Source organism: Xenopus tropicalis, chromosome 5 (genome assembly GCF_000004195.4).
Source record: "Xenopus tropicalis strain Nigerian chromosome 5, UCB_Xtro_10.0, whole genome shotgun sequence".
Classification (NCBI taxonomy): domain Eukaryota; kingdom Metazoa; phylum Chordata; class Amphibia; order Anura; family Pipidae; genus Xenopus; species Xenopus tropicalis.
This window is the reverse complement of record NC_030681.2, coordinates 105,795,538-105,812,354: the sequence shown is the minus strand read 5'-3', so window position 1 is coordinate 105,812,354 and position 16,817 is coordinate 105,795,538. Positions and strand designations below refer to the sequence as shown.

At 39.5% G+C, this 16,817-nt stretch overlaps 1 protein-coding gene across 7 annotated transcripts in view; it reads left to right on the top strand.

The window, feature by feature from the left end:
• mcf2l.2 (MCF.2 cell line derived transforming sequence like) overlaps positions 1 to 16,817 on the top strand; it is a 152,728-nt gene that overhangs the window by 58,136 nt on the left and 77,775 nt on the right. For all 7 annotated transcript variants that reach the window (XM_031902050.1, XM_031902049.1, XM_031902051.1 and 4 more), the window contains exons 12-15: positions 576 to 767; positions 1,787 to 1,964; positions 9,062 to 9,168; positions 11,048 to 11,136. In XM_031902050.1, coding sequence (XP_031757910.1) covers positions 576 to 767; positions 1,787 to 1,964; positions 9,062 to 9,168; positions 11,048 to 11,136 — 566 coding nt within the window. The remainder of the gene's footprint in view (positions 1 to 575; positions 768 to 1,786; positions 1,965 to 9,061; positions 9,169 to 11,047; positions 11,137 to 16,817) is intronic.

Below are 16,817 nucleotides of genomic sequence, written 5' to 3'. Positions count from 1 at the left end.
GGCCAGGGGGTAGAGGGACTTAATTGCAGGGTCTGCTTACTCTCTAGTTTTTAGAAATCTCTCCTCCTCAGTGTGCAGGGGGTGGAGGGAGGACCAGGAAGGTGCTGCTGTGTGCACCAGGCCCATCTGAAGATAATTTTGGTTGGGGGGTTGGGGTGGGGGTGTAAGTGTGGGGGTGCCTGAAATGAAAATTCTGAACAGTTGCTACATATTCTGTGAATACCCAAGAAGACACATTTGAAGCTACCTATAACCTCATACATACTTTTGTGCCCCTCAGGGAGCAATTCCTAATGTTTGGAAACATCTGCTTTAAAAACAGGTGCTGTGATTTGTAATTGACAATGGCTATGGACCCACAAATTTAACATCATAAATACAGTAGTGATCTAAAACAAGAGTAGGGGTGATCCTTTCAGCTTCAGTGTATAGTGCATCTCTTCTGTTATGGGTACATGAACTTACTGCAAATCCACACACAGATTTTTAAGAATTATTTTATGGACCCTTATTTTTCTACCTCAATTACTCTGTTGCATATTTGGATTTAATACTTTGATATACTGTTTTTCCAGGCCAACAAGTGGTGTGAAGATGGAATCTACCTTTTGGCTTCCCAAGCTGTGGATAAGTGCCAGTCACAGGAAGGTGCAGAGTCTGCTTTACGGGACATAGAACTGTTCATTGAAAGCTCAAGAGGACACCAGCTTTCCAATCCAACAGATTTCTACAATAAATATGATGCAATTCTCACTCTTGAAATCAAAGTAAGATGATATTTAATAGAAAAAGATAGCATACAAGGTAACAGAAAAAAACATGCTTAGTAGGACATGAGGAGTAAAGGCCAGGGATAGGCACCCTTACCTGCTCCAGATGTTGGAAAACTATAGCTGCCTCAGGTTTAGAAAGTTCAAATAAACCAAAGGGATTCTGGGAAGAAATTCCTTAAGGCTTTTAAAGAAATCCCATTTACATGGGTCTATCCTTTAGGCTAAAGCTTACCCACTGGGTTTTTGAAGCAAAAGCCAGGATAATAGCTGATCAGATTCCCAACTACAGACCGGTTTCGCCCTTCTTGGGGCTCATCAGTGTAGTGCAGGTTTTTCTGATCAGCTTACGTAGAGCCAGGAGTGGGGATTCACGAACAAGTCAAATGGTTGAGGAGACCGCCTCATATGTATGCAAATAAACCAAAGGGATTCTGGGAACAAATTCCTTAAGGCTCCTAAAAAAATCCCATTTACATGGGTTTATCCTATAGGCTGAAGCTCACCCACTGGATTTTTGAAGCAAACGCTAGGATAATAGCTGATCAGTTGTATTCTAAAACTGCTAGTAATGTGCGTATGTTGTAAACTGCAGGTCTTCAATACATGGGGGTCATGTACTATGCCTCATGGGAGAAGTACATTTAGGGGTGCAAGAGCACATACTGTAGTGTTCATGCACAGAGCACTTTGGCCTGGGGGAATGGAGGGTCTTTGCAGACTGGGCCGGATGAGGAGTCCAGCACAAGTTGCAGAGCACAAAGTCAGTGGGTACCAGCCAGCCGTGTACTTACAGCCTGTCCCCACTGTGGCCCATCCTCTGCCTTTCCTAACCTTCACATCTAAATGGGATGCATGTAAGGGGCGGCAGGGGGAACGCCTGGATACCTTCTATGTTGGTTTGAGTGATTGATATTGTATACTGATTGTATACTGATATACTTGATATTGTATAATTATATACAGACTATATGTATATTCTTTAAGCAGGATATAACAAATGCATTATAATACAGGCAAATGTTCAGAAAGTTTTGCAGAAGGTGGCTGATGTTCAGGAGATGTTTAATAAGAGACAAGCAAGCCTCAAAAAGCTGGCAGCCAAACAGACAAGACCTATCCAGCCTGTGGCCCCACATCCAGAGTCCTCACCAAAGAGGTCATCTCCAAAGACTGTACGACCCACCTCACTGTGTAAGTTGGAAATGCCAGTAATTTTTACATTTGTATGATTACATTGTGAATATGTATCAGTCTTTTATATCTTTATTTCTAAAACTATACAACAACAGTGTACAAGTGAGTATATTCTGAAATCTTTAACTCCTAAGTATATTTTGAGCACTGTATAAGAATAATCACTAATTTGAATAAACCCTTACAGCAACCATACTTTTATTGACCTACAAAGCATTCAACTATTTGGGTGATTTGACCATCCACAGGGTGGCTAGATAGCATTGCTCCATTTCTTTGTCAGCTGCTGCTTTGTTCTCTTCCTCATCTGCCAATGCACCACTTAGAGGGATAATGGCATATAATATAATCTATATAATATATAGATTGTAAGCTTTTCTGGGCAGGGACATCATTCCTCTTGTTTCTTTGACACTCAGCTCTTAATCATTAATGCAGCAGTACTTTGCATTTATCTGTATTTATTGTTTTAATGGCCCCTGTTGTATTAATCTATAGTTCTGCTGGACAGTGCTATGTACATAAGTAGCGCTATATACATAAAAATATACATACATACATACATACAACTTTCATCACTGGCAAACTGACTGAAACTCATTAAGATTGCAAAAAGGTCTGTCAAAAGTGTCCCAAACTAAGGTGAAATATATTCAAAGGCATTCGGGCACTATGGTTGAAACCGACTGATCAAATCTAAATATGTACAGTGAGCCTTAGGCCTTATGTAGATCTGAATGCAAGCTCACATTAAACCAAATCAGATTTCATTTATATCTCAGTGCCCTTGCAAACAGACAGATCCAATTTTTTGCGTGTGCTTGACTGATCCCACAAGCTGGATGCAGATGTTCACAGGGCCTTAAAACTATTTTAAGCTGTATTCATTTGATGCTTAAAAAGGTGTTTCAACTGATTGCTGTTTGGTGTATAATCTCTGATGTTAAACCATGGGTACATTGAATGGCACAGTCAAAGCTCCTGCCACTAATAGAATCAGTAGCACTATTTGAAAAAAAGGTGCAAAATCATTAGCTAAACTAACCTGAATAACCTAAGACAAATGGCTGGAAGAATGGACCAAAATTACTCCCAAGCAGTGTGCAAAGCTGGAATTAAATTATTATTTCATTTTTTAATATTAATTTTAAATTTTAGTTCTTTAAAAATATAACTTTCTGAGAATAAAATTCCAGTGCACTATTAGTTTGAGTAAAATGAGAGAATTAGTCAAGGGCCTATATACTTTTGAAAGGCACTTTAGCGCAGCTTCAGAAACAATGCCTGAAGAAATGGTCATTTGTAAACACATACCAGCATATAACTATTGTCCTTGGTCAATGTCCATTTGACAAGTTAAATAAAGCTGTAAGCACTGCGTACAATAGCAAAAAATACCAGACTTCAAGAAACAATATATATTTGGTATAAACATAATTATTTAATTCGTTCCACTCACTGAAACTGAAATACATATACACCCTTTGTTTACAGTTCTTAGAGTGATTATTTACCTAGGGATAAATATTTGCATATTTAGTAGATTTGAACAATGGCAACAAGGTATACAAACAGTTATATACATTTAGCTGCATACACATGGACCCACAGCTCAAATAAAATATGTCAACCAGCAGTATTCTGGTCAATTTCTGTGAGTTATGTGTTTTATCACACACGTCACATGCAATGAAATTCAAAGGAGCACCCAACAAAATCAATAATTGCCTTAAATTCTATGGGGTAGACCCTGGGGTCAATAATAACCTTGTTAATGACTCTATTCCAAGGATGAATAATAAGCATTCCAACCCAGAACCAAAAGAACCAGCAGCCAGGGAACAGTCTGGGCTTCTGGAAATTCCTGGGTGATTCTGGTGACATTTTTCTGGCATTCTTGGGGTGGAGTATAAGAAATGTTATTGTAAGAAATTCTTTTCATGTCACTACAAAGAATCATAGTGATCAAATGGCCTCTTACAGTGGCAGCCACTGAAAGTACCTTCATCTACTATAGGCAGCTGTCTTTCTAAACGTGCCTTAAATTCCATCATGGTGAGAGTGGGGCATTAGAATTGCAGTGCCGATATTCTCACACATCATATCAACACATGCCATTTTTCTGGCCTGGCCACATTAGTAAGATTAGCAAAGGATGTTATCATTGGCCTCGGTTAGCAAAATGAACCAACTGTTTATAATGAAGCAATGTGAAAAGACAGCTTTATGAATAAACATGATTCTGGCTGAATCTAAATGTCTGATTTGCAAATAATTCCTGTGCACACAAGGAATTGTGTATGAAACAGCTAGTCATTAGCTCTGATTAAAATGGGGAAAAAATGATCACTAACTTGTATAAGGGTATCCTGGGTCAAATTATCCCTACAAAGCTGGCCAGAAACAGATTTTGCTCCTGTTGATTCATTGTAATAAAAATATTTGCTATGCATTGAATGGGGCCTTCCCCTCCCTTTGTCTCAGACTGGAAACAGCTCACAATGCTGTATCATAGTGTGTATGAATGTTATAGGGATGTTAGATTAGAAGATCCTCTGGGGCAGGGTCTGATGTGTATGATGAATAATCTCTGTTAAGCACTGCAGATATGTGTTGGTGCTAAATAAATTACAGGAAATATTATATTATATTGATCAAACTCCCAGACCATCTGGTTAAAAAAAGAAAAATGTAACTGCACTAGGTGCAGTTTTTGCCACTCCTGGCTGAGGTGAACTTTCCTCATGGTGGGCACTGCTGATTATTTTAGAGCTTTCTGGTTAGGACAGTACTGCAGTTACCAATAGTAACCAATTAGCAGTCTAATGCAAGTTAGAAAATAAAGTTTGGTTGTTATGGGTAACCACATTGGTGTTTTAAAGGAAAACTATACCCTCAAACAATGTGTGGCTCTATAAAAATATATATAATATATAAAACAGTTCATTTGTACTACTACTCATACTGACAGACACATTATTATCAGATATTGTATGTTTTTTGTTAGTATGTTCATTATACACTTAGTTATCAGTTGTAGCAGACAAATACATTTACACCAATAACTGTGAAATATGATGTAGTAAATGTTACAGACCACAAAAGCAGACCATATATGCGGTTAACACCAGCCAATTAATAGCCAAAGTTCTGTCCTTTACTCCTGCACGTCTTCTTGTTATAGTCAGAGCTGCATTATTTCCTGTCAGGTGATCTCTGAGGAATCACATAGACCATTACATAATGGTGGTTCAAGGGAAAAGATGTAAAAGGGCAATATTTACTGGTATATATTCCAGTTTGGTAAGATTCTTTAATAGGCCAGTTAGTTTATATCATACAATTTGTTAGTTAAGTATTCATTTTAGGTGTATAGTTTTTCTTTAAGTAATTGTGACTATAAAATAAAATGCAGTAGTGATTCGGTACAGGATTCCTACTATAATCGCGCTGTTAGGTTCATATGCATACCTCCCAACTGTCCCAATTTGCGAGGGACAGTCTCTCTTAACAGCACAGCCCATAGTCCCTCATTTCCCTTTGATCTCCTGCACTGAATGCTAAAAAAAAGATACACATTTATTTAAAAAAGTAGCCCAGAAATCTTAACAAGTTTTACCTGTACTTGGATACAATGTTTCTCAAACTTAATAAAATAGGTAGGTTTTGCCAGAGAAAACAGAAATTTAACAAGCTACACTTGCACTTAGATACAATTGTAACAGAAATGTCACTTAGGGACCTGCTGCCAGGACTAGCCATTGTGTTTAAATGACTTGGAAATGTTGATATTACAGCAAGCAGTTTCTGTTGCTTTCAGCATCGTTGAATGAGTTCAGTTGTATGTTGAATGTAATTCAAAACCTACTGGGCCCCATCTGGAACACACCAAAGTTAGATAAAAGTGTAATACGGCTGCTAGAACAATGCTGTCAATACCACTATTTTACATGCTGGGCACCAGATTATTTCAAAACAATGATGTCCTACAAAGACACAATCTTGGACATTAGTCGAATAGTCCTGATAGTCCTAAAATAATCTCTGACCACTAGAACTAATTTTGTTTTAAAGATTTTATTTCATTTTAGCGTCTCCTAAGAAAATGTATTTAATTTTATGCAGCACTTTCATACATAATTATAATGACAAACTTGAAAGGTAAATTAATGTAGTCTAAGGGGCAGATTCATCAACATTCTGATTTTAGTGGTTTTAGAGTCTTTTGAAACCATGAAAAAACTCACTTCCACTAAAACCATGAGTATCTTAGTCATTTATTAAAAGATCCGAATTTAAAAAGCAAGAATGCAAAAACCTTGATTTTTTAGTTTTTCGAAGAATTTTTGTGGACTTACAAACAAAGAAACCCCTAGCAACCTCCTAACCACAAATAAAATAAAATTTGTTACAATTTGCCTAGGGCAGTTCCAGCTTTTAGATGACATATTTTTGTCTTTTACCTGCTGCTCAATGGATTGGAATATGCAATGCCTCTACCTCATACATGACAATTATAGAGCAATCTACGACACTCCACACTTTGTTTTCTTTATTGAGAAACTAGCCTTGATTACCCTGGATTTTTCTGTTTGTTTATTTATACCTATTACAATGAATGCTTCCTTTGCATGTTGTACCAGGAATTCATATCATATTTGTGGTTCCTTACATTAATTTTAAATATTCTTCATTCCTCCCAAATCTTTACCAAAAGTTTCCCACGGTACATTACTTCAGTTCTGTCTTTTACTAAAGCACAAATGTACCTCGGCATGGAATATTTTATAGTTGAAGGCAATGGAGGATTTAGTTCACCAAGACGAGGTTAATAATACTTTTTGCTTGAACTCACAGGAATGCCACATGTTAATACTTGTCTGTCTGTAGGCAAGTTACCCCCTACATAAACTAAGGGTATTGGCACATGGGGAGGTTTGTCATTCACACTTGCCTTTAGATTGCCACACATTTCTCCCAGTGATCTGGCTTAATTGCTGGAAAATGTGAAAGAAGGCAATTTTCTTTGATTAAACCAGATTGCTGCTAGGGTGCTGGCACACAAACAGATTTGTTGACTGCTGGCAAGGAATCTGCTGAAATTGCCTCCCCCTTTACTTACTTTCAGTTTACTGCAAGTAAAACTCATTGCATGGCTTAACCATGGGAAATTGCCTTCTTTCATGTTTCCCTGTGATATAAGCTGGATCCTTGTTTTACTTGTGGCAGTCCAAAGATAAGTGAAGGGAAATGCATTTTCAGGAGTTTCGCCTCACAAAGTAGTGCAGATTTACCACAGGTGGCAAATCTCCTCTTGTGTCAGTAAGGTATTAGGTTTAGGAGACAAGGACTGTGGATGGGGGGGGGGGGAGGAAATGGAATAAAAGCCAGTTAAATCATTATTTGCAGAGATTGCCCATTTACTCCTTTTGATTCTCCCAAAAGCCAAGCCTTTAGCTAGCAAGCAAGTTAGTGTAAGATCTTGGGGACAGCTTATTTGTTACTCTAGATCAGTGATCCCTAACCAGTGGCTCACAGGCAACTTGTTGCTCACCAACCAATTGGATGTTGCACCCAGTGGCCTTGAAGCAGGTGCTTATTTTTTCATTCATTTGGTTGAAATTAAGCTTTAGTTGTATAAACCATATGCACTGCTAAACAGAGCATTCTGTAGGTTTCAGTTTATGGCACCCCCGGGAACTTTTGCATGCTTGTGTTGCTCTCCATTTTATATTTGAATGTGGGTCACAGGTAAAAAAGTTTGGGAACCCCCGCTCTAGATATTCTTTAAACTAGGACAGAATGTCTGTTAATATAACATCTGCATATATCTATAACCTTGTTACAGAGGGGACTTGACCTCAAAGTTAACTGAAAGTCTGAAAACCAGCAATCCAGGCGCAGAGGCTAAAAAAATCTATGTGCTCTACTTTTTACTCAGCAGACATGCACAGAATAAAAAAGTCAACACACGTGTACAGTCCGATGTGTATAGGCCCTCTGAATGTAGCCCAATAAAAGCACTGAAATGGTCCCTTACACAACTCATCACTCTTGTTTTTTCCAAGATATGTTAATTTGAGTTGGACCTCCTTTTCTGGGCAGGCTGTACCACTTGTTTCACTCTGCAACCCTGGTTGGTAAATTAAGGTCTCCCCCCTGTTAATACATTATTGTACAGCACTATATAACTTGTTGGGGCTCTGTGTGCTTTCTGTGCCACACATCCGAGAGGCACATTTTTGCGGTTTCAGTGTATTTCACCCTGTGTGTGGTTTTAAGCTCCATCCCCCATATAAATGAAGGGGAGCAATTTACAAGAGTGTTAAAATTATCTATAATCATTTTATTGTTTTATTTAGGCAAGTTAGAAGTTAAGCTTAATTGTAAATTGCTGTGCAATGGATTGTTGTGCATTTTACCACATAAGAATTAAGGAGTTAAATTGTTCTGAGTCTCCCATGTGGAAACAAACTTGAATGTTGCATGCAGATGAAGTTGAAACCATAGATTGGTTATTATTTAACTCATGTTTGGTTGCTGTGCAGTAGAGCACACAAACAATACATGTATTTATTTTAATCACATTTGTGCAGGATATTGCATGGCCTGTTTCTTCTGTGTCACAAACACAAGTTAAGCAGACATGTTTTAGGACATCTTAGATTTGCTTTTTAAAAAAACAAACTTAAAAGTGTATGCAGGTAGTAGCGTAAAGGAGCACTTCTTTTAATGTTTATACTTTTTTGTGGTTCACTAAATAATGTACAGGTATGGGACCTGTTATACATAAGGCTACTAAAAAAATCCTTTAAATATTAAATAAACCCAATATTATTGTTTTGCCTCCAGTAAGGCTTCATTATATCTTAGTTGGGATCAATTACAAGGTACTGTTTTATTAGTAAAGAGAAAAGGAAACAATTTTTGAAAAATATGAGTTAAAATGGAGACTGTGGGAGATAGCCTTTCCATAATTCAGAGCTTTTTGGAAAATTGGTTTCCAGATAACAGATCCCATACCTGTACGACATTTGAAAGGGCTTACAAACCACTGAAGTGCTGTAGTTCTGAAAATACTGCTTCTTTTCTAGCCACAACCCGAAGAGCAGCTGATGTGCCATGCGTGCCTCCCAAGTCTCTCTCTGAAGCAGACCTGTCCAGGAAAAGGAACAATAAGAAAACCAAAGCAGGAATAAAGGTACATCTTAACTTCTATATCACAAACTCATTTATAAGTACTGTGATAAACAATATATACACATCTGGATATATGTAGCAGCTGTCAGTGGAAGGGTTGCAATTTCTGCAATGCAGAGATTCCTGCATAGTTAACCAGCAAGTCATTTAGATACAAGTTGCAGAGTGCATAGAATTTTGCACAACCAAGTATGCATTTCAAGTAGTTTATGATTAGCCAGATTTGATGCTGCTTTTGATATGTGTCCAGTGTTAAAGGTTTCAGATTTAAGGGTGACTAGATCACTTGAAAATTTAGGGACACGTCTAAAAAATTAAGCTGACGGGGCTTAACGGATTGCAGTTTCTTTTGACTGCAAAGAATATTGCCCTGCAACATGTATTTATAAGACGTGTCCCTAAAGTTTAAAGTGATCTGGTCACCCTAGTGAGAGCCCCCCTGCCTGATAAAATGATTTGTGGCTGGCAGCGTGATAGTAAATACCATTTCCCCAGCAACAAGCAGGTACCTCTGAGAAACAATACCAGCAGTGACTAGCTGGCAGTATCTTGGCTAACGTGTTTGTTATTGTTTTGGCTTGGTAGAGCAATAGGAGGCTGTGTCAAGCATTATGTGTGGCTTTTCTGTTGCAATTAAACACAGCAAGAAAATGACCTCTCTTACTATTCGAGCACTGATAGATTGCATGTAAGACAGCGAGCCTCTTTGTGTGTATTTGTACAGGTATGGGATCTATGATACAGAATTCTCAGGACCTGGGGTTTCCAGATAAGGGTTCTTTCCAAAATTTGGATCTACATACCTTAAGTCTACTAAAAAGATAATTAAACATTAATTAAACCCAATTGGATTGTTTTGCCTCCAATATGAATTCATGCAGCTTAGTTACCATAACGTACAAGGCACTGTTTTATTATTACAGAGAAAAGGGAAGTCATTTTTAAGAACTTGAATTATTTGTGTAAAATGGAGTCTATGGGAGATGGCCCTTCTGTAATTAGGTACTTTCTGGATAATGAGTTTTCGAATAACAGATCTCATACCTGCATACAAAATTGAGGTTCAATGGCCAAATATAGGTTATATTCAAGTATGCATGTCAAAAGGCTTGGGCTGCAATTTTCAAGTAAAAATATACCATAAAGGTACATACATTTTACTTCCACTGTATTCTCTTTTCATGTATATCTACGGTTGAATGCAAAAGTTTGGGCACGCCTTGCTAAATGAGATATTTAGGTGTAAAAAGTAGGAAACAACTACGGCCACAACCAGTGGGATTCAGAATAACATACTTGCAAATGTTAATGCACATGCCACAATTACTATTTTTTGTACCTATGTTTTCATGTTGTTTTTTTTTCAAAGAGCTGCCTGCGGGAGACATACCATGAGCTCCCTCTTACCGTACAGTATTTGAGAGCCAAACTTCCAGTTTTAGGTTGAAGACACACAGAACTACTAATAGCAGCTACTAAAATAGACAGTGCTGATCATTATTGATAATTTTCTCTACGTGTGTTTTAGCAGAGTCAATTCTCAGTATTGTCTATGGCAGGGTATTTTGTGGGGTTTACCAGCTGTGACAAGAAGTTGCTACTAAGTAGCTCCCTGTGTCTTCAACTGGTTTGGTCTCTTAGAATTTAAACAAAGTATTGAGAAATATTTTTTTCCACTTTTCTCTAATATGCTTAGCAAGTTGGACGGCCATGCTATGGGGAAGCAAGGGATAGCTGGGTTCTGCCACCTCAGTTGGCTGTCAGATCATTTCTGATAATTATGTAAATGGACATTGAATATTATATTGTACACTTTTTATCACATGCCAGGTAGCAGAAGTTCAAAAAAGCATGTTAATCCTGATGATTTCTGTTTGCAGATTGAAGTAATGCATGAAGCTAGTCAGGGTGGCACAAGCCGCACATTGGTGATGAGTGAGAGTGAAGAAAACCTCTCTTCAAGAAAGAGGTAGGAATGAATATGTCCTTTCACAGGGGGAAGAAACCAGTGAAAGCATTTGTGTTCTGGGGCACTAACATTAGTGTTCATAGCTTATTGTGATAACAGTATATGACTCCTTACCATATCTACATTTATAAAGAATGCTGGGAGCTGCCATACTAATGCCAAGGCAGAGGCCTTACCTGTAACCACAAATATTTTTTACAAAATGAAAATGTTTTAATATTCTTGGGAGTGTGTGTAACAGGTCCCAGTTAGATGTATAAAGGCAAAAGATGCTAAGCAGGAATGTCCTGTGCATGCCAGTTCTTTATATGGCCAAAACATACCCATTATCTACAGACAGGGTGCATGGAGAACAGTTTTGCATTTTTGCATTATAATTAAAACTATATTTTAATAAATATTGACCATATGATACACTAGTACTTAAGAGTTATTTAATCCATAAGCTTGTATGATAAAAGGCTGGCTATTGTCCATTTTGGCCACACATAGGGATGAACAAATATTGTTGACACATTGTCAGTGAAGATAGGGGCAATTTAATGGTTTAATTTCACCAGTTAATTTTGCTGTGTCCGATGGTATGCCCCAATCTCAGAATGGATTAAGCCATGTAGGCAGTGGAACATTGGTAACCATGTAGAAATGTTTTTATTTAACATTTTAAGTGCCAGCAGAATTTCACATTTCAGTTATGCTCAGTTTCAGGCATTTTTTTTGAACATTGGCTGCTTTCATAACCTGAGCTTTGTAAATTTGTTTTTGGGTATTTCCACTTCTGGAACAAGATTTAGAAAAAAATAGCTATTTTTCATGCTATAAGGATTTACACCAGAAACATATTTTACTTTATGGACTAAAAATTCAACTGATTCGGAAAGCCTCATGTCTCCGGAACGTGTCAATACCTGATATGTATAGTTTTTTGGAGATTTCTCACTTCTATAGATCAAAAACTTCCAGTAGTAAACAATAAAGATTTACCCCAGAAAACCATATATTTTTGAAAAGTATACATTCTGCCAAATCCAAAATGGGTAACCATATCTTTCTACTCCTAAGTACCAAACAGCAATGCTGAATTTAGCAGTTTCTATAAAAATGTATGACAATTCTAAAAAATTGACTCAAAGCTTCCACTTTCAAGTATCTTATCTCCCACATAGCATTAGGTAAATAAGAAAAAAGTGGCGAATAAGTCAGTTGATCCCAGAAAACCTCATATTTTCAGAAAATACACATTCTGCTGAAGGTAAAATGGGTAAATATGTCTTTGTATGGAAAAGCACCAAACAGCAAAAGCTAAGCTAAATGTAGTAATTTTTATGTAATTTCTGAAAATTGTCTCAAAGCTTGTATTTTACCCCATTTTATACACCACATTTTGTAAAATACCAACATAAAACATTCTAAATATGAATGCCAGGGGCCTACTGAACAGTTTGATGCCCATCATGTATAGATTTACCAATCTATGTGGTGTTTAGAGGCAAAAAATAGTGCAGATGAATTTTAAGGTCTGACGCTCTGAACGCTGCAATATAAGCTCCCGGTATGTGTATTATGTGCCATAAGACCCCCTAACAGTACAGAGACCCTAGAAAACTACAAAGCTAAGCTAAACATAATAGTTTTATGAAGTTTCTAAAATTTATCACAAAGCTTGCATTTTACCCAATAATATACCCCACGTTCTGTAAAGTATCAACATAAAAGATTTTAAATATGAACTCCAGAGGTCTACTGAACAGTTTGATGCCCAATATGCATATATTTACCAAACTATGCAGTGTACAGAGGCACCCAAATGGATATAAAGGAGACAAAATTTCCATTGGCAAAGAACAATGGTGAATGCAATAAAATTGTTAAAATCCAATAAAACCACTAAAGTGAATGTTTTTTTTCGCAGTCAGAATTAAAGTTTGAATATTTTGGTTTGGGCAAATTAGTTTTACGGACAAAATCAAGTGAACAACACCTGTGCAAAACTAAAAAGGCAATAAACTGGCTAAAAATGCACTAAAATCACTAAAAATGTTATAAGAGCACTGAAATAACATACAAAAGGTATTGCGTAGTGTGGTTAGCAAACACAAAATTGTGTAAGTGTGTGTACACTTGGCAAAATGTGTGTTGAGTGCATGTGTGCAAGTATGTGTGATAGCCCCAAAAATGTATGTGTGTATTAGCGTGATAAGTGTGTGTTTGTGTGTTGTTTTGACACTAACTTGGGGTTGGCAGGCAGGCAGATCGTCCTGGAGGGGCTGAAACTGCAGTAGGAAACGGAAAAGCCTTTTCTTGTGGTGATCTGGTGAGTAGGTGGTGCTGGGGGGGAGGCAGAAGAGCAGGAAACACCAGGCACATAGTTACCATGTGCCTGCTGTTTCCCATGGGGCCCCTAGGGGATCATGCCCCAGGGACCACTCGTTCCAGAGCATGTAGATTCTACGTTTTGTTTATCCAGAGCATGTAGATTCTATATTTTGTGGCACTTAAGGTTAGGTTAAACTAACACATGGCACATTTTCTCTGCACAAACTTTATAAATGATCCCCACTGACACTGATCTCCTATTTCCTAAAAGTTGTGTTCTTTGTGGCATAGCCCTAAAGCAACTTTGGAAGTTTTTTTGTGATGAAAGGTCATATGGTGACACACCTACGCACGTAATAGTTTCCAGACCAACGGAAGGGAAAATGCAGTTTTCGGTAGTGTTTCACGCTGAACCAAGGAAACCCTTTTTCCATTACTGCCAATGCTTTATGACACAATACTTTATGGAGTGTTACAGTTACAACGTGTGGGCTGAAACATGAGCCTCTTGTATTCTGTACAGGTAGCTTAGTAACATTCGTTTGGAAAAATGCTGCCCGTGCAGCTTTGGCATAACGTCACTCGCCTTAATAGATACAGGAGCAGAGAACCTGTCAGTTTTCAGTTAACAATTGGAATGTGTTTACAGCAGTGTTGTCCAAGTGGTGGGCCGAAGGCCCCCACCTGTCTGGCTGCTTTGATGGCTTACCTTTGCGTAAGATTTAAATGGTATCAGTACTTAGATTAACTGGCCCCCTGCATGGTTCTCACCTCAGATTCAGGCTGTAATCCCCCTGTATTGTTTAAAAATGTAAGACCCTGTGTTGTTCACATTTTTTAATCCCTGCATTGTTCACCCCCTGCAGTGTTCACACCTCCGGCTGTAATCACCCACATTGTTCACACCTCAGACATTGTATGCACTGCCTGGCCTATGCTGCCTGTGTGTATGGCACACACAGGCAGCATAGGGTCGACAGATTATGGCACACACAGGCAGCATAGGGTAGACAGATTATGGCACATAGGCAGCATAGGGCAGGTAGGGTATGGCACAAACAGGTAGGGCAGGCAGAGTATGGCACACACAGGCAGCATAGGGCAGGGAGGGTATGGCACACACAGGCAGGGTAGCATACCCCCCAACTGTTCCGCTTTTGGCGCTGTCCCGGATTGTTGTTTGAATGTCCCGCAATTCGCAGTGACGCCTTCAGTTTCTGCCCCCATGGGGGCTTTTGTTACTGTCTCCCGAGATGAGACTCTGACGTCACAACTGCTCCGGGAAAAGAGAAAGAATGCAGCGAACAGAACATAGTCCTGAATTTAAAATGAAAGTAGCCGCTGAGATACTAAACTGACCCTGCTGGATTTATTGCTGCTGCCCTCTGCCCTTCCCCGGCTCCCTCTCCCCTACAACCAAGGTGCATGTTATTCATTAGAAAGTTTCACTGATGCTGCTGCCAATTTCTTTCTCTCTGACTGCCGATCTATCTCTCTGTCAGTTTCCATCTCATTTCCCTTACTTCTCTACCCAGTTTATTTATAGCATTTAGGCCAAGCTCAGCCTTCCTTCATATAAAAGCTGCAGAGTCTGATGCTGAACTACAACTCTCAGTATCTGTTGATGTTGGTATTTGCAGTTTAGCTACAGCAGGAGGCTACAAGTTACACAGCACTAATATAAAGTATTGCCGAAATGGTATTGTTGCACTGAGTCTGTTATGAAATGCTAGAGGACTCTCAATGTGGCTGTCATGGAATGCTAAGGGCATGTCATTATATGTGGAAGCCACTTTGTTAGTCTTAAAACCTAGTGCGTCTGACACTACCATGCAAACCATTGAAAAAGGGTGTTTTTGTAAAATAGGGAGTGGTATTTTGTGGGTGCGGCAAATAAGTGGGCGTGGCCACGCAAAGTGTTTGGTGCGCTGTGTGCGCAAGATCTTTTTGTCCCTCTTTATCATTTTAAAATGTTGGGAGGTATGGGGGTAGGGCAGGCAGAGCATTGCACACACAGGCAGCTAAGGGCAGGCAGAGTATGGCACAAACAGGCAGCATAGGGCAGGTAGAATATGGCATGTACAGGCAGCATAGGGCAGGTAGAGTATGGCACACACAGGCAGGGTAGGGCAGGCAGAATATGGCGCACACACAGGCAGCGTAGGACAGGCAGAGTAGGGCACACACAGGCAGCTTAGGACAGGAAGAGTATGACACACACACTCAGCATAGGGCAGGCACAGTATGGCACACACAGGCAGGGTAAGGCAGGCAGAGTGCTGCCTGTATGTGCCATACTCTGCCTGCCCTATGCTGCCTGTGGGAGGTGAACCTGGAAGGGGTTTGTTCTGGGAGTTTGTTAGCAGTTGGAAATAGCCATTAAATAGTCCCTAAGGTGTGTAATTATGTACTGGGGGTTGCCGTGCTATCCACAGGGGAGGAGGAGGCATATGGATTTAAGGGTATATCTTAATATGACATAATATCATTCTTTCACATATAAATGACGGTGTGGACCAGTGAGGACCAAGCATTTGGGTTTTTACTGCACTACCACCATTGTGATAAAATAGGTGTGGTTTGAAGTGGGTGTGGTTTAAAAAAGGGAAGTGGTCAAAACTGGCTTCCATTAGCGGCCCTCCACCGTGTATGCTAGAGAAATTCTGGCCCTCGGCACAGCAGAAGTTGGACAGCACTGGTTTATAGTGTTATAACTTTTTTTTTTTTTTTTTTTTTAAATGACCAGAAGCAGGTGTTTTAAAACTGTGCACGAGCGACTTTCTGAAAAGTCGGAGTGCAAAGCCCCGTGGGAAAAAAAAATAGCTGAACTCTCCAGAGATTTCCTCTCAACCGTTTGAATGTGCAGGAGAATGTGGAAGTGCTTCAGCCAGCGCTGCGCAATCCCTGCATCCTCCTCTTTACAAATGGAGGAGTTTCAGTGATACTGCGTGAGGCACTGTTCCCCCCTGCAGCCCCTCCCTGTGCCTGTGACCGGAGGATTTTTGCCGAGTCTGTGTAATGTTCTGTTCCCCTCTGCAGCCGCCCGCCTGCCTCTGACCGGAGGAGTTCCCTCTGCAGCTGCCCCCCCCACCTGTGAACGGAGGAGTTCAATTAAGCTGCGCAAGGCTCTGTTCCCAGTTGCATCCCCCACCCAATGCCTTCCATATTATGCATTAGGAAGGCACAGGGAGCGTGACATCACTTCGTCACGCCAGGGGCGGAGCAAGGAGTCAGGAAGGAGCAGCACGCAGAAGAGAGCACAGTGGGTCCTGGGTTGGCGGGGGCAGCGGGAATCAGGTAGCAGAGGGTGCTAGCTGGAGGGACTAGAGTATAAGCTGAGGTTGCTGAAAAACTTGGCTTATACT